Below are 20,664 nucleotides of genomic sequence, written 5' to 3'. Positions count from 1 at the left end.
GAAAGCCAATAGAATAGTGAAATAGAAACTGTTTAATTTTCTCTTCTTCACCAAAAAAAGAGAGAGAGAGAGAACGAAAAAAATGTGTGAAAAAATAATAACTTTTTATACACAATTATTTCAAACTTATCAATTTAGAGAATAAAAAATAAATATAATAATTTAATATTATAATTACCTTTTTATAGTTATGTGATCAAAATAAAAATACTCTCAAAATTCAACCATTAATGCTGTTATAGTTATTTATCCTGAAATTATTTATATTATAGTGTTTTTAAATAAAATGATGCGACTTCTTATTACTTCATTTAGAGACTAAGATTTGAATTCATTTACTATGTAAATTATAATAAAAAATACATATTATAAATATAGTGTTAGATTCAATAAAAATTATAATTGAAAAACATTAAAACAAATATTAATCGAATACGAATTTATATTACAAATATTAATCTAATGAAGTCTCCTCTTGACACGGCACGATGCATCTTGAGGTATGTTAAAGGTGCCATTAAATATTTTTACTCAATTTATATGCATCTAAATCCAAATTAAAACTTTGAAATCCAATAATTTAGCTCCTCTAAGAATAAAACATATCCAAAGGGTACTAATTGCCATTAAAAAATATTTAACGTGTGATAAAAAAATATAGATAAAATTCATCCATCAAAGGATCAGAATTTTCGTTCAATGCAAAATAATAGTAAATAGAATGTATTCTTTTAATCATAAAAGTAGGCTAACAGACTATAGCCTAAAAGCTGAACATCAAACTACCGAGAGAAACTGATATTAAATTTATAAGCGAACGTGATATTAAGTATACATGTTCATACAAGGGATCGTTATTACAGAAAACAAAACAGAACCAAAAAATAATATTGTGAATCAGCATTTTGTTTAGGTTTGTCCCTTTCGTGTAGTAATATTAAAATGTATTACTCATCAGGTTACTTGCATACCAAAAATCTTCAGTTCCCATTTACTGCTTCTGTTGTTTCCTGTTACTTTACACTATTAGATGAAAAGAAATCACTCTTCAGAAAAACTAAAAATTAACTTAATTTTGAAGATTGCATACCTTCACTTCTTCCAAAAGTGTCTCGAGCTCAGCTCTTATCTCTGAGAAGGACGGTCGCTTGTCCGGAGCCGCTTCCCAACATCTTTTCATCAAATCTAAGAGTTTCGGATGTGCATTCTCGGGTAGTTCCGGACGCAGTCCCTGAAAATTATCAGGAAACTTGAGAAAAGCTTTTAGTCCCAATGATACTAACATAACAGAAGACTCCACTGCTGTTGGAGCCTACTGGACATGCATCGAAAGGAAGAGTCTCACTCAGAAGATAGCATGCTAGCAGAAAACGGAACTCGAAAATTTATTGCCAAACCTATCAAGTATCTGATTGGTATTTGCAACTACTATATGACGGGGAAGCCATGAGCAAGAAATTCAGCAAACAAAATCCATAAACATTACAAAGATGAATAGCTACCATCGAATGTGTTATGCGGTAAAAAAGGAACCGAAATTCAACAATGATCTCATATACCCAAATAAATCCCGAGTTTGGTACAAAATAGTTATTTAGTTCCCTAAATATAAATGCAAACCTGTCTAACTCCCAATGCGGCTTGCAGTGGTGTCATGGTATCATACGGAACCTGCAGTCCCAAGAAAAAATAATTCAACAATGTCCCATCCAATTGCATCAAATGATTTCAGGAAAATACCTTGGCTGTCACTAGCTCCCACAGTACAATAGCAAAACTGAATACATCAGCCTTTTGATCATAGGGCTGATGGTTTATGACCTAGTGGGAGGAAAATAAAGTAAGATGATTATACAACACCTAACGAAAAGCCTGAAACAATAATGATTATTGTAAAGCAAGGAAAAAGTATGATAAATGACCAGGAGCACAACATATGAACTGAAATGTTAGAATGGAACATAGTCGAGCATTTATACAAAGAACAGCATTAGAGGTCTTTTCCACAGTTTCCGCCATCAGAATCATCAAACATAATCTAAATTTTGAAATAATTAAAAGATAAAACACAACCACTGACTGGGAGAAAAGGAAAATAAATAAAGAGATTCACACCTCAGGTGCCATCCATCTATACGTCCCAGTCTCCGCGGTCATCACTCCTCCTTGGTTCTGGAACCGGGCAACACCAAAATCTGCTACCTTGACAACCTTGAGAGGAAAGATAAAGGCCTCAGTTTTAGAAATTATGAAATGTTGCAAAAATCTCCTCAAAATGTTATATGAACAATTTTACAGATGCCAGTACAGACTATAATAAGTAAAATATTTTTAAAACATTAACCACCAAAATACAAGATGAGTGAAATATCACAATTAATTTATCTTAATATATCCCAAAATCCACATGCTACACCAAATGTAGTTCCTACTGTTCCCAAAAACATTAGAACTCCTAAAGTAAGGTTTGCTTGCGACAATTAAACGAATGAAACCAGTGAAATCCAGCTACAACATCCAATTTATAACAAATGTAAAGAACCACATCATAATACAGTTAAACAGTAAATACTTGGCCTTGCTATAAACCCCACATGCAGTTTGCCTACTAGATGGCTTTCAAGAGATCATATCCTATGATGTAGATCACCGCTTATTTTTTCAATATTTCAAAACTGACATAAACCACAACTCCCCTTCAACAGTTCTTTGACAATCCAAATGTTAATTTCCTTAATATTAACAAAACGAAAAAAAGAAAATTACTGACAGATTACAGAGACACTTCAACTAATTTCCTAATAGAGGACCACTATGAAATAGAATTCATGTCCATAAACATGGGGTAAAAGTAATTCAAGACAACCATGCTCTTTATCCCAATAAACATATGGCTTTCTATTCAGTAATCTGTAGTAAATAAATTCATAAAATTAGTTTACCATCCTTCATGGAAGTTTCACCTTATTAGGAAGGTTTACAGAGGGAAACCCAACTCTTTCACACGTCAAGGTTCTGGTTTACATCTTAATATTCAGTTATGTTGCTCACTGGAAACCTTAATTATTATAAAATCGATAAGCTAATCCTTGAGTGCACTTAAACCAATGATCTTAAAAAAAATCCTTACTTTGTCTGCATCCATTAACAAATTTGCTGTCTTCAGGTCCCGGTGAATTATGTGATTTTGATGCAAATACTCCATTCCTTTGCAGACATCAATCGCAAACTTCAGTAGCTGAGAGAGCTTCAAGACTTTATGATTCTTATGCAAATAGTCATACAGGCTTCCCCCAGGCATGTACTCTGCAAAATGAGAATTTTATAAATAAATTTGCACTTAAAACGGATTCCAAAGTTGAAACAGCAAGTGGAGGGTGCTGCAGAGAGGGGAATCCAAAGCCCCTGATTGCTGTCAAATGAACAAATTCTTTTAGTTCTGCCTAGTTTGACACCACTCTGAAAGATGTTTAGACAAGCCAAAAATGAACATGAAAGAGCAAGGGCAGCTAATATGATTAACTAATCAAAATGAACATAACGCTTTTCTGAACTGATGACCAAACATGACATAATAATAGGGGGAAATGGAACTATAAAAGAAGCCTACTTTAATTTAAAGAGAGTTCTTCTAATTCCTCAGAAGTTCCATACCTGTTACTATGCTCAAATGAGGAGACTTTGTACAGGCACCAATAAAACGGACAACATTTTTGTGCTGGACTTCGCTGCACTCAAGAACCCAGAAAGTAAGACAAATATTCATATGATTATGGTCCTACATAAATACAAGTATATCCTCAATAAAATCAAAATTAAATTCAACTTAAAGAGAAAGCTTCCAATTCTTTAGACAGAGAAAAAAAAAAGAGGCAGATTTTTTTTTTATTATAAAAGTTGAATGTCTCATTAAAAACTCCCTTCGTATTCTTCCACATACTAAGAAGTATGTTGAAGAACATTGGAAGGAAGAAAAGAGTGCCTCATAATTTATTAATAGAACACGCAGTACATGTGAAAACACCGAATACCCTCATACGGGTATATACACCATTACAAAAAACCATATCACCTAAAAATCTCCCATCATCAACCACAAAGCCCCAAAGACAATAACCCTATTTCTAAAATACATCTCAAGCAAAAGGAAGAAAAACAACGCAAAAGAACATAACAGAATAGAAAACCAACACTTGCCACCATTAAAACTAAAAGAAACGCCTCTGAATAGAGCTCCAGAATAGTTACGATCCAATTGAAGGAACAAGTTCTAATGAATTATCGCAATCATCAGGGACCCAAGAATTTGGTTTGAAGGAAGGATCAATTTCATACACCATGATTTTGAAGAAATTAGCACCGACCTTTAACTCCAACGACTCATCAATTCTCACTTGAGGCTTTGTGAGTATTTGATTTTGTGCCCGATCAAAAGACAATAGAAACTCACAGCTGTCGTCGATTGCTGATAATTTGCCCCACTTAGCTGCAATGTTTTTGAAAGTATCCCAATTCCAACCGTGGAAATGAACACCTTCGCAAATTAACCACACTCGACGACACTCCACCACCAGACTCTCTGACCAAGCTTCAACTCTGGAAAACCATTTTGCAAGAATCTCTAATTTATCATTTTTCAAACTTCTCAACGAAGCAGATTCTTCAAAAATCATTAGAACTACATTTCCAGCAGCTCTCATTAACGTGAAACCAGCGAGTCCTTTGGCTTGCATTTGGCTAGCAAGATTACCGATTTTGATGAAGTTCTTGCCCCACCCAACAAGAAAGTTACTCAACATGTGAAGTTTATCTTCGTCCACAACACCCTCAACTTCACAATGTTTATTACTCGAAACAACTTCCATCCCGGACTTACGTTGAACAACTTTCGAGGATTTTCTCCAATAAGACTGTCGAGGATTATATTTAGCCAAAGAGACTCTAATTTTGCTGCCGTAAATATGAGAACCATTCATCTTTGATATCGCTTTCCTTGCTTCTTCAATTGTTGCAAAGCGAATGAACCCAAAACGAACCCCTTTCGAATTCCTTTTGTTAGGAATAAAGGCATCAATTACATGATCGTGAGTGCAAAATAAAGATTCAAGTCTCTTCCAATGGATCTTCTCTGGTAGGTTTTCAATGAATAACGTGAAACTTCCACTTCTGTACCCATTACTAACATTTGTATGGCCTTCCTTCCACCAATTATTAAATTCGATTCTCCCAATTCTTGCTCCTTCACCAGACTTGTTACCACAACACCCCTTTGTGATGAACTCCTTGATTCCAGCGTGGACAACATCTTCGGCAGGTTGAGCTATTGATGTCTCTACTAAAGATCGCTTCCCAATCCCATATTTGGTTCCTTGTAAAGGAGGCAAACCTTCAGGCCTAGATTTATTATCCGCCTTTTTGCTGGCAAAAAAAGTCTCTTTTTTCGCCGACGAAACGTCCAATCGGGATCTCGTATACTTATCCTCACTCGACCTCGACTTCACCTTAACACCTCCCATTCTACTACCTTGATAATTTCCGGATGTAGAAGCACTTGCCGATTGCTTCTGATTACCATCAGAACCACCATTGACAGCTTCCTTCACAACAGCTGGTTTCTTCCATACATGGCCCTCAATGAGAGCTTGCATACGATCACGATAAATACGCGCAGCAGTAGTGTTATACTTGGTAACGATATCAGTTTCTTTAGGAATACCATATTGTTCCAAAAAAGCGTTGAGCTTGTCGTTGCTACCCGATTCCATTTTCTTGATCTGAATATCTGACCACGAATCCATGTTAACAGATTGAACGAACGAGATATGTACACCTAAGCCTTGGTGTTTGCAGGAACACTTTGAGCACATGAAAACATCGTATGTTACCGAAGCCCACTGTGGAATTTTATTTTTACAGTCCACACAAATTTTGTTACTCTGTCGAGACTGTATAAACTGTAAACGGCTTGTAGCTGCTGACCTTGAAGCAAATGTCTCGGACGGAGCCTTTAACCTTAGTCTTGCCTCTCGTTTGGCTAAACCCAAAGGTGAGTAGGCGTTGAAAATCCCCGGGAACAACATACCTCGGATCCGAGACGATCCAATAGCTACCGAAGGAGATCGGTACATTCTAAGCTGGAATGATCTCAGTGGTTTTTGTTAAGATGAGTGCCTTTTTTGACGAATCCACGTTCAGAATTACATTACCAGTGTCGGAACGAGTCCACCAAGTTTGCTTGTGGTCACCAACCACCGGTGACGCCGGATGAATCTATGGGTGTCGGCGTAGATCTACTGTGATGTAGGCTCTCCCTCATGAAAAAAATCCTATAACCTTGTTGCTTCCGTCGAGGCGAGCAAATCTTGGCGATTCGGTGGTCAACGGCAACCGGAGGTGGCGGCCGGCACGGCTTCTGACGACAGTGATGACGGTGGTACTGGCCACGAAATTCCCAGCCTAGAAAGAAGGGAGTGGGAATCGGGTTTGATAAAAAGAATACACCAAGAGAGAAGCGAGCTTCTCTCACTAGCTTTTTGACTTTTTTAATAATTAAACATTTAGGCTAAAATAGTTTTTTTTTCTGAAATAGTTCCTAATAGGGGAAATATATCACTACACATTCATCATTTAGTAAAGAAATGCCAGCGAAAATTCCTTTTTATTTAAATTTATAATCTAAGGAGCAAGTACATGATTATACAAGTTAGAATCTCGAGAAACATCGTTATTACAGATTTTCATCAACTTGATTGTACTCCTATAGTTTATTAAGGTTAAAGGCTTGTCAGACATAAATGGCAAAATTCTGGAGGAGACTAAACTAAACTGAGAGACCTTCAATAACATGGAAAGATATGTGTTCATGAATTCAACTATTTCTTTCCTTTTCATTGCCATTTTCTTTGGGCAAGTGGATAGGTGTAGAAAGTGAGGAGCAGGGGGGGGCTTTAAAAAAATAATATACTGGGATTCAACAGCATTAAAGACAGTTGCAAAGATAACGTGAACCATCACTGAACTCTAGAGTAGCAGTTAAAAGCTACTCACCGTAGGATTGCCACCTCTTGAGCAAACTCATCTTCAAGAGTATCAGTCAAATGCTCAGATCTAAGAATTTTAACCGCAACATCTTGCCCAAGATAGATACCACGATACCTTCAAAGGAAGATCAGAAGAAGCTAGATCAAAAGAAAGGGGAAATAGAGAATAAAGTAGATCAGAAGTAGCCAGTTCGTAAGAGCACAACATACAGATCTCCACAAGACCCACACGCAATTCTTTCTCCCATCTTCAGAAGTCTTCTATCTATCTCCCAATCTCCAGAGTTTTCTTGTGTTGCTAATGCATCATTTATATCTGGAGGAGAATGTGAAGATCCAGAATACGACCCCTACATTTCCAGTGGATCATAAGATAAATTATCTATTTGGCATTCATAAGTTACTAATGAAGGGGAGGTGCAAATAAAAAGGTATTAACTATCATGTGAGAACACTAGATACAACAGGAAGATAGTAAAGAGTTGAAGAAAATAGTAACTAAAAAAGGCCAAAAGAAATTTAATGCATCAAAAACAAATTATAGGGGTTAAAAACCATGGTTGCAAACTACCCAATTATATACGAAGTACAGATTTACATACAGATCAGTCATCAAATGCATGAATCTGATACTAGCTACATCAACAGGTTCTTACAACCGAGAATTGAAAACTTCCATTAGAAGCACAGTACTGAACTTTTCAAAATTCAATGTTGAGTCATAGTTACTACCACATTGTAAAACGTAAAACCTACAATCTAGTAATACTAACAATAACTTTTTCAAGGGATTTGATAAAAAAAAATCAGATAGTTGCAAACTTGCAACAAATTGAAGCAGAAGCCCATAAATAGAATTCACATGGACAATGTTCACCTTGCTTCTAGCAACCGCTTTTTCCATAGCTTTATATAAACCATCTGTATCCTGACCACAACATTGCAAAGTCAGCATTCGGACTCAGCACAGATCCCTGTCATAAAGGAAATATAATCACAATGCTCCTTAATACATTACATGGCTACTGGCTGGGGATAAACTGTATATTGCTTAATGTAACTGACTTGATAAATTTTAATACAAACCATGATGATTTTTTAATCTATGTTGAATGTCAGTCGTTATATGATTAGGCTCAAAAATGAAACAGAAAGGGCTGACCTAGGCCAGGAACAAAAAATAGCATCAGCACAGAAAGTCTAAAACATGAAATAACATTTATTTCCTTTCTCAGCACACTGGGGGCATCTGGAGTTCTTTTCCACGAATTAGATCTGATTTTTACTGCTTAAAATAATTCATGAATAGAATAACAATATAGTAATTGAAGATATTGTGCCTCAAGACAATAGCAAAAGATACATTATCTTCTGCAAAGCAAGATCCATTGTTATTTATACAACATATGAAACATCCAATTATATGATGATACAAGGACAAAATAACAGTAAAACATCCAATGAAGTGATGATTACCTCAATAGGCCACCCATCTACCACAAACACACTCAAAGAGTAGCCATCAGTTGTTGAGAACACATGTGCCTCACGAATGTTAAGTCCTATATCAGAAAGCAATGCAGAAAGCTAGAAAAAAATGACAGCGGGTCAGTATTTCAGTTTGACTAGATTAACAAGATAAATGATGTTGAAAGCCCCACAAACAGTCCAAATATAACTCAACATTAGTTGTTTATCTCTTTACTAATTCCAAGAATACTTATCTTGATAATCTTCTTAACACAAGTTTTGACATTGTTCACAAAACAGAAACTATTGCTCTCCTGTTTTGAAGGAAAGGATAAACACCATAAACATATGAAAATCGTAAAGTTCATGCAACTAGAAACTATATCTATCGGCAGATGGCAAGAAAGCAGCTTAGGATGCTCTTAGTATAAGCCACCATATGATGACAAGAGGGACAAGAATTTTCAGGAGTCGGAAAGCATATAATTAGGACAACAAACTGTAAAAGTTCCATTAATGAATTGAACCACAAAAATACAAAACTAGTAAACAACTGTGCATCATAAGCTCTTTAAGATCTCAAAGAAAGCAAAGGATCAATTTCAAGCTCTGGTTTGTGTTATACACACACATATACATATTAATGGTTGTGCTTTTCATAACTGAAACTGTGTTGGAAGACATGTTGAATACACAAATATAGATTAAAACATGCCCAAACTTTAAGCATGGTGATATCAGATATCAGTATGACCAAAGCTGTGGCAAAGATAAAGGGTACATTAGACTTCCACCCTTCTGCTTCTCAGTTTCTCATATAACACCTTGCAGCTTTTTCCTTGACACATTACACCCAGTAGTTTCATCATGTTGTCATAGGGGTTATCATGTTAAGTAAGCAATAACAAGAAAAAGTAAAGTGCCTCCTAAATATGAGGATATTTTTGTCATTTTGTTGAAATAATTATCACAGTAACCTTATGATAATAGAAGCCACAGGCTGTTCAGTGTCAAGATAAAAATCACAAGGTGTTAGTAGAAAACATTGAAAATCACTCACTTTAACATGTAAGTTCACTCTAACAAACGACTGCTCTGTTCGACAATAAAAGAACATTTTTATTGTCAAACATACCTGACTAAGCAGCTTTGGCCTGTCGGTGGTAGAAAATATCACTTCATGAATATGTACAATTTCTTGTCTGCATAACATATACCGAAAACCAACTTATTTCCCATGCATACATATGAGAAATCCATGTCTAACATGACAGATGCATATATTAGCTGCATACTAGTACGCATGCATTCCGCACAGGCATTTATGTATAGTACTAAATATTTGAACATGTTCATATATACATTGTAATACACATTTGCTGCTTCAGTTTTCAATTCAAGGGAGGGAACAGAGAGTGAGAGGCTGAGCATCACAAGAAAAAACAAACGCTTCCTAATGATCCTCTTGAAAAGTAATTATGTATAGTTAGGGCAAATATAATATATGGCAAAACTTTCGGAAAAGGAAAAAGAGGTCCAACAACCTTTGACAAAGTACCTTTCAGGAAAGTTCTCAGTGAGATGTATGTCCTCTACACACTTGGAGCTCTTTCTGATTTCCAAATTTAGGTCCTCAAGCTTAGAGCAGGGTTCAAAGTCAACAGGATGATCTTTGCTTCTCCTACAGAAGGTGGTAGACGAATAATTAAAATTTTATTAAGAAAACAAGCAATTCGAGTGACATTAAAGTAGTAATAATGAAAAGAAAATTTGAAAAAAATAGAACATTTAGGACCAAATACTGAAATGGGAAAGGGGAACATAACTTACAATCTTATAATATAATACCTTTTATTCGAAGGCACAACTTTTTCGCTATCTCCATCATCAAAAGACTGGTTAGTAAAAGAATTTAAATATTGTTGATCATCAATCGCATCTGCTTTGGCGCAAAGGTTCTACACAGAATCATGTAAAAGGGATAAAACAAGCAGAATCAGGAAATCACGGCAAAAAAAATGCACCACATTACCCAAAAAAAAAAGAAATATCAACATGCAAGGCCATCATATTAACAATATGGTAAAGATATAATTTACTAATAAATTATAAATGTAGTGACAAAAACCATGTATCTAAAAATTAAAAAGAAAAAGGAACAAAGTCATAAACAATCAATATAAGGTGTTTAAAGATATAGGCAAAGGCTTTTTGTTAATGGTAGGACCAGGCTATCTCAATATAACTTACTTTCCAAGTAAAAAATCTTTAAGACAAATTTCATTTTAAAACTCTTTTACCCTTTGTCAATGTATAAACATGTTTTACCCATATTAATTGGAAAAGAATACTAGTAAAATGATTTTCACCTAGTCCATTAGGTTTCTACTTAAAGCAGCAGATGATACTTGGTCAAATAAAACTAATAGTTTTAACATGCGTAACTACTAATGTAAATGTTATCTGATATGTACTTCTTTCAGGTTCTCTCATAGACAAACATAAGGGGTCAACTGCACACCAAAAGATTTGGAAATGCCATTACAACATTAACAATTAAACATAAAGGGAAAATTTACCCAGCACTTACGTCCTTTTGAAAAATTCATACCACAAACCACGCATATATGCACAATTTTTAAAAAAATGGCTCCTAGCACACTTTTCTTTAATCATTATTGATCAGTAAGGTAGCAACACAATTTACTTATATTTCTTGCAACCCCTACTTTTTCTGAAAAATAATAAACCTTATTACCTTTACTATCACGTGGCTTGAATTACACACAACATCACAAGAAGCCCGGTTTTCAACCTCTTCAGTCTTCACATTAAATTAACAACAAAAATCACTTCTTATGAACTAGTAACTGAAAAGAAAAACACGTATCTCCACTTTTTGCTGTTTCGGTAACCATATCTTGAATACATAAAAAAGGTACAAAACCGGAAGATGTTCTTCTAAAACCCTCAACATTTGCAATTTAAACAAAAGGTAAAATAGTAATACCTCCAAGAAGCGGATATGATAAACTGGCCGCTTTTCCGGATCCTTGGCCAATGCAAGCAGCTTCTGATGTAACAAAACATCTTCCACTCTATCCATATTAACATCAAGTCCATAGCTGAATCAAATAACCAAACAACTTCATCAGCTTCAACTTATCCAAGTAAATAAACATATATAATAGCTATAACTTATAAACGCAGAAAATCATTCGTTTAAGAACTAAATTTTACCTAGCAGGCAAACGGTTGAAGTGAGAATCTAAGAGCTCGCGAAAGTCAGGATCAGAAACAGCTTGTTCGTGGCCGGATTCAACTAAACGATTGAACACGTCGTTTCGGACATCGTAGCCGTTGAAGCTGCCGAAGCTTCTCGGCGGCGATGAGCTCTCTCCGACTCCTTCCGTCAAATCCATCAACAATGAAATCTACTCCTTTTTTTCCTTCGTTGTTGCTATTTATGCATCGCATGAGGTGAGAAATCACTGTGTTTTTTTTAATTGATCAGAGTGAAGAAGATCTTTGACTGGTGATGGAATTTGAGAGGACCAAAAATGGAGGGAGATAATGGTGGTTCTGAGGGAATTCGGAGGGTAAATCTGGAAATTCCGTAAGTGTAGCAGAGAAGGAACAGTTCAGGTAAAGTGAGAAGGAGAGGCTTCGTTTGTTTGTTTTTAATGGAAGAAAGAGAATTTAAGTGGATAGAGATAGCCCATTTTTTGTATTAAAAAATGTCTGTGAATGTACACATATAACCTTGAGAAGAAGAGAGAATTACGGTGAGAGAGACAGATTCAAAAGAACCACGAAAATGCCATTTTCGTGAAGAGAATGAGAAAAAGAAAAGGAGCGAGATTCGTGCGTAGTGGGTGTGGTATTATTATTGCATCGACTCACGCTACACGCGTTTTTTGAGGTATTTTTCCGACAACACACTCACCCTATGTGATTTTTTGTCTGAAAATAAATATATTGATAAAACTATATAAAAAACTGAATATTTATACAAATTTTGTTAAAAAGAAGTTACGTATTACTATAAATACGAATATAAATTAGGTAGCAACGATGATATATGTATGTAGAATTTATTTTTATTCATTTAATAAGTGTATGTATAAAATTTATATTTAAGTTTTTAAATATTTTATGATTTGATAGTGTAAAGAAATAAAATAAGTTTACATTATTGAGATATTAGTTTTTTAAGTATTTGAATATTATTTTTAAACATACACTTATTTAGAGATTAAAAATTAAATTAGTATATATACTGTCGTCGCTGAGCTTGTATCCGTGTTAACACATATTTACAACATCTAATGTGCACGTTATTTCTTTTTGAATAATTTTTTTATAATTTTTTATTTTAATTCTTGTAATTTTAATATTTTTTAAAATTTTACTTTTTGTTATTGAGAAAATTAGACCCAAGTCGTTTATAGGTGTCCGTAACTTAATCGGAATCAATAGTACTAATTATTGATAATTTTAAAATTTTATTTAATACTAATATCTTTATTGACCTACAAAGTAAGAATAAATGGTTTTGGACGTTTCATCAAACAGGTCTAGAATTATTTGTTAATTGAAATTTATGAACATAATTAGATAATAAATAAAAGTCAGAAAGAGGTAGAAGAAGATTTATTCATCTGTGTGTAAATGCTAATATTTTATAGGTGTAACTTTTAACGGTTTACAACTCTTAATATAATTGTTTAAAATATTGTTAAAAAAAAGACCCGAACTAAATTATTTTATAGTTAAAAGGATGATTGTTATCTTTAAAGGTTTTATATTCGAGCATCAGAGACTGTAAGAGTGTTATCTTTAGAACAAATATTAGTTATAATAGTGGCTTATTGCAAATAAGTAAATAATATTAAAAGGAGTTACTTATAAATACAAAGTAAATAGTAATGTTAGAAAAAAAATAAAGGTCAATTAGCGACTTATTGCAAATATTTTAATAAATAGCCCATAGCGAATGAATAATCTACTCCAATTCCAAAACGTGTTTGTCAAGGGAAGATTCTTGTTGGTCAGTATAATACTAGAGTAAACCCATGTTTCACGTGATAATATTCTATTACAACCAAGTCCGCACCTATCTACAAACTCCTCACTCGAAGCTTTTATACCACTATCAGGATGGATCGAGGTGACGTGTTTAAGAGATGTTATCTGAAAATTTAAAATTATAATATATTTTATATTAAAAATTGATTTTCATCTCCTAAAATTTTATAATTTCATCTCTTCCTAAAACACGTTCGGTTGGTATTCTATTGGAAGTAAGTTTGAAAGCATGAGTTAAATGATCACCGTCTTTGTCTCTGTTATTTCCGGTATTGCTTCTACTTGACATGAACTATAGAGAAACTGGATTTCTTCTTGAGTGAACTGGTCGGAAAAATCATCAGCTTGGTACCAAGAACATGTTCAACCGCTTTGTATCGCCAGCGGACAGAGTCGAAATGAATCGTTCTTATCTCGGGTTTGCGGAAGGATTCGAATCCGAAATGGCATTGCATATCACATTTTTAAAGATGATTGCATGAACCGGTTGAACTAAGCCCCTAAAAAATTATCAAAATCTGTAGGGTGACAAGTACTTCCTTATCCATGGTACTAAACTTTGTTATATATATACACAAGCACTTGAACTAAATTGCAGTGGTTTTGTTAAAAAAAACTTTATTCTCCTGTTCTTCAATTCATGCTGTAATGCTTTCCATCTTTTCCCTTCATATTTGATTTCGGTTCAAAATGTTTCACAGCGGCTCGACAATAACAGGGTACTTGTTCTTCGGCATACGAACAAGCGTTGGCTGCACCGAATCATCTTTCTCCAGAGCTCTCCACCTATGGTAGAGATTGCATTGATATAATTTAGTCACCAAACTATGTTATTATAGTTTTATAACTTAAGCATTGCATCATCTTACTTGTACTTGCAGACCAGGTGATGGATGAAGATGCAGATTTCCAGTTTAGCCAGGTTCATGCCAGGACACATTCGTGGTCCGCTGCCGAATCCGAGGTAACTGAAAGCCTTTAACGGTGCCTGCAATTGAAATGCATAGATATGTTAAAGTATATGCTTCCTGGAAGAAATCAAAATTCCATTGCTGATTTCTTACATTGAATCTGGAAGGATCGAACTTTTCAGGATCCGGGAAAGTTTCAGAATCATGGTGGATTGAAACAACATCCAGGTTAATGGACCACCCTTTCTTTATATTGTAGCCTGGAAAATCGAGTAAAAGCAGTCATTTCCGATCTACATTTCCCGAGAAAATATTTGTTCATACTAGTATACCATCAATTTCAAAGGCCTGGGCAGCTTTCCTTGAATACCAAGGTAAAATTGTAGCTCTTTTGAGAGTTTCACTAAGTACCTGAATTTAATGGGTGAAAAGTTTTAGTCCACAGTGAGCCTTGAATGAGTTGATTCATAGTATATAAGCTTACTTTGTTGGTGTTAAGCATATTATTAACTTCGGACCATGTAAGGCCGGTTCCATCCTTCCTATTTGCTCGAATCTGCAGATGTTCCTCCTGCAAAATCACCCCGGATTCGAGTTTTTAAAGTGAAAGAAACAATAATTTAGCTTGAACGATATCGAGTAAGTGATTTTACTCTAAGCTATTCCAAAACTGCTGGATTTTCTCCAAGGAATTTGATGAGCCATGTAAGAGCTGCGGTCGTGGTGTCGTGACCGGCAACTAGCAGAGTCAAGATGTTGTCCTTCATTTGCTGATCGGTGAGTTTATTTTCATCATCTACTGTGTCTGTTCCCTTGCTATGTTTAATAATCAGGGACTCTAGGAAATCTTGTTGGATCACTTCCCCATTTCTCCTCTTTGCAATGATTGAGTCTAGCATGGCATACATACTATCCCGGGCCTGAAAATATGGCAAATGTATGATTAGGTTCATCTTTCGATATGTTACTTTACCCCGACTATTCATTTTTCGTAAAATGTCTGCATTCGACACATATTAGGACTTCGACACTCCGAGTCCGAATAACATATGGCTGAACAGAACATTACCTTGATACCACGATAAAAGGCAGTTCCTGGGAATTTGAAAGGCAATGAAGAAAATGACGAAGAAATGAGTTTGAAATTTGCTCTAAACTTTTCCTGCTCTTCACCACTAGGTTCAAGGCTCATTATCATGTTGCCAATTACCTTGAGAGTGAACTACAAACCAGAAAGTTATATGAGTTCAAAGTTTCCAGATAAATTTAACATAAACCAAATTGCTTTTTCCACAATACTCAACTGAAGAAGCCTCTTCAAGGACCAATATTCTTTGACCAGACCATCGATCCAGCGTTTCGATCGCGTGACTGTTGATAAAATGGAAGTACTTTTTCAAACCATCAATTGAGAGTGGCTCAGCTATCAAACGTCTAAGCCTCTTGTGTGCTTCACCATTGGCTTGGAGCAAACTGTTGGGACCCAAAACTTGTTGGCCTGTGTAGAAAAGGTTTAAGCTCACCATCCCATCTTTGCCTGTCAACAAGATTTTGTTTGCTTCTCTTCCAGTCATGAACACTGTGAATCTCCCCAGAACAAAGCTCTTGAAAACTTTCCCATATCTGGTGGAGAAAAAAAAACAGTATATTTTAGCACTAAACACGTATATCTAAACACTACATGCTGCTCAACTTCTCATTTTTCTTGAAGTATATGAATCCGACCCTCGAGTTCTAGTAAGATAATTGAAACATAAAGAACATTTTATTAATACCCAGAAATTTGATTCATTACCTCTGTCGTCTCTTGTGCATAAAACTGCATATACCAGATGGGCTTGAAAAATCTGACAGAAATGATAAACTTTCACCGATTACAGGCCATCCCAAGCTACCAGGGATATCATCCATTGCTTTTGGTGAAGTTGATATACGAGATAAGCAGAAAGCAGTGGATACAAATATGACAAGGAGTAACATGATCATCAACATGCTGAGCTCCATTTTCATTCACCAGGACCAAATGCTAAAAGTAACCTAATTGGTATTTGAACTTCATCACTTACTACATATGCAAATATATATGTGTATACAAACTGACTACAACTGGTAGTTGATACCAATGGAAATGATAATTTCAATGTAAACACCGGAAAGGAACCAATGTTTTCTCATAAGATTTAACAATTCTTTGGTCTGCATCTTCTGAGAGGTTTGCTGTTTACCTTTGTTCTTTGATGGAAAGGATCTTGATCAGCCATAAGAGGCAAAAGAAAAAGGTCAGAATAAATGGAAGAAAACAAATGTCAATTTTGTATAAAGATCACAATTGTTTTTCTCAGAAGATGTCAAATGCTTAGGGCTATTTGTTTATATCATGGCTGATAAACAGGTAGCTGTTGTTTTTTTTTTCCTCGATGATCTGAACTGAAAGCGACCCACTGATTCATAGCTGTGGCCTGTGGACATGTGGTAGTGAATAGTGATGATTTGCATGCTGACCTCAAGCTTGCCCTTTATTAGGTAGCTAATAATCCCAGATAGTCATGATTGATTGATGATAGAAGACAGTGTTTGGATAGAAATAGGGTTAGGGTTTTCATTGTTTGATTTGGTTTTAATTGAATTAACCGATCAAATAAAAATTTAATTGGTTAATCAGTCAGATAATTAAATGTTAGATCGGTTAACAATTAAAAATATTTAAAATTCAGTTATCAGTTAATTAACTGAATATATATATATATATATATATATATATATATATATATATATACATATATTGTGTGTGTATACATATATTAAGCTTAAACGTATTCAGAATCAAGATCCAACAATCTTTTAACTACATTAAACTCATTAAACTTTCAACACCCAATTAAATTTTAATCAAAATAAAATATATATTTATTAAACTCAAATTAATTTAACTAAAAAATTATTAATAATTCAGTTAATTCAAAAACTGACCGAATTAGCCAAATTTTGTTCCGTTAATAATTTTTAATAAAAAAAATTAATTCAAGTAGCGGTTAAAAAAATAATTCAATTATGACTATTTGATTCAGTAGATGACCAAAATAATTGTTTAAACACCTTTACGTTATCAGATCACTTGAGAAATTCTTTTAAAAAAATGGATTACCTTACAATTTAAATTGTTTGAACTCGATGCCATTGTTGATAATTGATTGTTTGAGATTTAAAAGCCAGAAGGACATTTAGTTTATTTTTGTTCATGATAGATAAACCAAGAAGGAATATATTGTGCCAGCCGTTGTTTACAAGAAAGCATTATCAGTACATACAAGAATGATAAAAATGATAAAGGTTCATCTTTGTCACAACATTCAGTTGTACCATTTTATCATTTGAGATAATCTGTTAATTTTAGATATATATACACACACACCTAGGTAAAATCAGCCCAATAATCCAAGTGGGTAAATTATTTAGCACAATAGGGTGACCCGGAAATTATTTTGAGATTTACGGCATTTACTACGGTGATCGTGAAACTTATCACGTCATAAAATATATTAAAAATTAGAACTCGTCATATGATATAGAACAAAATTGTATAGAACTTGTCACACCGGCGTGACGAGTTTCAATTTTTTAATATATTTTATGAAACTTGTTACGCCAACGTGACGAGTTTCATGTGCACTGTAACAAATGCCGTAGATCCCAAAATAATTTCCAAGTCACCTTATTGGGCTAAACAATTTACCCGCTTGGATTATTGGACTGATTTTGCCCATATACCTACTCCAAGGAATAAATATCATTCTAAATATAAAGATTTGTTACAACAACAATAGTATACCCATCAATTATGCTCTATAGTTTGGACCTAATCTCTCTAAACAACACATTTAGGTTCATTCTCTCTACCCTAATGGTGATAAAGCCCTATGATAAACAGATACAAAGGGACTGATCCCAGCAAGACTCTTTTACAACCCTAACCTGCAATGCCTACACATATTTCTATGTACCAGATACTTACATTGAATGAATGTTCTTATACTCACCAAGCATATCCTTCCAACATGAAACTATGCCCTCCGGTTAAAATCAGTAAAGTAAGGTTGAGGCCAAGGACGGAGGGAGGGAGGCTGGCGGGGTAGCCGTTCCCCGGAAAATTTCAAATTCTCGTGTCAGTTAAATGTTTTCTTTATATTTTCTATTGATAATCTATTTTCATCCCCAGCATAAAATCATGCATCCACACCAAAGAGATGTGGAGCAGGTTGATGGTTGGAATTGATTACATTGAAAATTGTATAAATAATGACAATATTTATAAGGTATCTGAAAACCGTATAATAAACAAAATGTGACACGTTCCCATGCCATAATATTATTGCAAGGTGTGTATATAGTGGGAAAAATGAGAAAAAAAACACGCATACCATCTCAGTAGTCAACCCGGTAGCAAAAGTTTTCTCCAGGCTTTGCTCATTACTAGCTGGATCCGAAAAGCAAAAGACATCGAGGTTAAAATCATCTCGAAATTATGGATATTTTTCATCAAAAAGGACCTTATAAAATCGTTTCCGTTCTTCCGGTCAAATAAACCTCCTAAATTATCACCATTGTCATCCTGGTCGGAATTTTCAGCGCTTCCATCTTTCCTTCTCTCCGACTTCATCAAATTCATCCCTTTCTTCTTCTTTTCCAAATTTACCAAGCGGCGCCTCTGGTTATATTCATGAAGCCCTTCTTGCATCAATTCGCCGAATTTATTCTTCACAATGACCAGTGGATCTTTATCTACCAATCCAGACCCATCATCATAAGCTTCTCTAAGGAGCACGTTATAAATCTGATACTTGTTCGACACATAAAAGATGCCGGGGTGCTTGAGCAACAAAACATTCAATTTCTCAGGTAAAGCAAATTCTTTCTTGAAATGGCTTAGCTTTACAATTGATAGCTTCTTCCACAATGTCAATGACAACAACTCGTGCACAATACCCACAATTCTCTTCTCCATTTCCTTTGTTCCTTCTTCTAGACCTCTAGGATTTAAATAAGGTGAGACGTAGGGAATTGCATTAAATTCTTCAAATCTCTGTAGTGATTTGGTCCAAGTTGAAGGTAACGAACACGAGAAATAAGGCTCTGTTCCCTGTTTCTGAGCTGAAGCTTCGACAGCAGAAACTGCTAAATCAGGGTTACATGCCAGAAGTTCGATTTCCACTGAACTCTTCCTCCAACCGTTATTAACCAGTCGGAACATTTCTGGGTGCTTCGGTAAAATTCTAATGATGTAGTCATCTGGAAATCCAAAGCTGTGTTTGAGCTCATTAAGTTTTGTAACATTAAGCCTTTGATTCATGCTCATCATTAACAACTTTGCCATTTTCTGTACAAATATTGGCTCCTGCATATCTTTCACCGATTCTTCCTCTTCAACCAAATGCATCATCTGCTTTGTTAATATACAATGATACTCATCATTCTCGAGATAAACTTCGAAGCAACAGGGATACTTCTTGAGCCAATTGAGAGCTTTGCCTTGAAGATCAAGACTCTTAAACTTCTTCTGAAGATGCTTCAAAGGTGCCACCTGGTTTGGGCATCTAAGTATTATGTTTTTAATCTGGTTATTGACTATCCAACGGCGATTTCTGGAAAGCGCTGATTCAAGATCAGGGTCTTTCTTCATTGACCAAAGAGAGAAGTTTCGAAAATGATAAAGATGGGAAGGCTGAGAGTACAGCCTACAATAGCAACAAGCCAACCTCTGCAACAATCTATTACTAATCACCATAATCAACTTGCTATGTCGCTTATTCTCCAAGAACAAACCTGTTAAGAGCAAATAAAATAAAATAAGAAAGAGCAAACTATCGTTCCCTACATACGGGTTTGGGATTGGCCCTTCAACAGCAAGCAGCGGCCACAACACGGCGTTGGCGCCCTCGGCGACTGCAACAGTGCAAGGATCGGCGAACCAATGGCGACACAATATCTTGACATCACAACAAAAGCAAACAACGACGGCTAAACGACAGAATATAACAAAGACATGGGTCTAATCCCAACGACGGCGATATAGATTATAGGACTCTAACAACCATTTAGCAGTAGACCACGAGTTAATAGAGAAAGAAGAAGTATTTACCAGGCGAAGACGATGGCAT

General features: G+C 35.1%; 3 protein-coding genes and 1 pseudogene across 7 annotated transcripts; all 4 read right to left on the bottom strand.

Annotated features, from left to right (window-relative positions):
* Positions 1 to 842: 842 nt before the first annotated feature.
* On the bottom strand, positions 843 to 12,193 carry LOC120218533 (serine/threonine-protein kinase STY46-like). Of its 5 annotated transcripts, none has more exons than XM_039215458.1 (16): positions 11,751 to 12,193; positions 11,521 to 11,608; positions 10,359 to 10,468; positions 10,069 to 10,191; positions 9,646 to 9,712; positions 8,517 to 8,627; positions 7,918 to 7,968; positions 7,251 to 7,390; positions 7,048 to 7,155; positions 3,655 to 3,728; positions 3,131 to 3,306; positions 2,116 to 2,211; positions 1,741 to 1,821; positions 1,621 to 1,671; positions 1,091 to 1,231; positions 843 to 1,013 (listed from the first exon to the last, which is right to left on the bottom strand). In XM_039215458.1, the coding sequence occupies exons 1-16, from the start codon at positions 11,930 to 11,932 to the stop codon at positions 981 to 983; spliced, it is 1,632 nt and encodes a 543-aa protein (XP_039071389.1). In that variant the 5' UTR covers positions 11,933 to 12,193; the 3' UTR covers positions 843 to 980. The 5 variants fall into 5 exon arrangements, with proteins under 5 accessions (XP_039071389.1, XP_039071385.1, XP_039071387.1 ...); XM_039215454.1 differs by having other exon boundaries at positions 844 to 1,013; positions 11,521 to 11,635; XM_039215456.1 differs by having other exon boundaries at positions 844 to 1,013; positions 10,069 to 10,188; positions 11,521 to 11,635.
* On the bottom strand, positions 4,023 to 6,504 carry LOC120218532. Its single transcript, XM_039215453.1, has one exon. It carries the CDS (start codon positions 6,126 to 6,128, stop codon positions 4,245 to 4,247), a length of 1,884 nt encoding a protein of 627 aa, XP_039071384.1. The 5' UTR covers positions 6,129 to 6,504; the 3' UTR covers positions 4,023 to 4,244.
* A 2,063-nt stretch (positions 12,194 to 14,256) lies between the features above and the next one.
* On the bottom strand, positions 14,257 to 16,568 carry LOC120218434 (annotated as a pseudogene).
* A 2,370-nt stretch (positions 16,569 to 18,938) lies between these two features.
* Positions 18,939 to 20,664, bottom strand: LOC120218397 (protein WHAT'S THIS FACTOR 1, chloroplastic-like). The gene is made up of 2 exons (XM_039215340.1): positions 20,646 to 20,664; positions 18,939 to 20,524 (listed from the first exon to the last, which is right to left on the bottom strand). The coding sequence occupies exons 1-2, from the start codon at positions 20,662 to 20,664 to the stop codon at positions 18,939 to 18,941; spliced, it is 1,605 nt and encodes a 534-aa protein (XP_039071271.1).

The sequence above is a fragment of the Hibiscus syriacus genome, unplaced genomic scaffold (assembly GCF_006381635.1).
Source record: "Hibiscus syriacus cultivar Baekdansim isolate YM2019G1 unplaced genomic scaffold, ASM638163v2 tig00110198_pilon, whole genome shotgun sequence".
Taxonomy (NCBI): domain Eukaryota; kingdom Viridiplantae; phylum Streptophyta; class Magnoliopsida; order Malvales; family Malvaceae; genus Hibiscus; species Hibiscus syriacus.
This window is presented reverse-complemented; position numbering and strand designations above follow the sequence as displayed.

Excerpts from the sequence above, each read along its gene's own strand:
- LOC120218532 (XM_039215453.1), bottom strand. The coding sequence starts at position 6,128 with ATGTACCGATCTCCTTCGGTAGCTATTGGATCGTCTCGGATCCGAGGT.
- LOC120218533 (XM_039215454.1), bottom strand. The coding sequence starts at position 11,932 with ATGGATTTGACGGAAGGAGTCGGAGAGAGCTCATCGCCGCCGAGAAGC. Across the intron at positions 9,713-10,068 it reads ACTGAGAACTTTCCTGAAAG|ACAAGAAATTGTACATATTC; the intron begins GTACTTTGTCAA and ends TATGTTATGCAG. Across the intron at positions 1,232-1,620 it reads CCGCATTGGGAGTTAGACAG|GGACTGCGTCCGGAACTACC; the intron begins GTTTGCATTTAT and ends GATAATTTTCAG.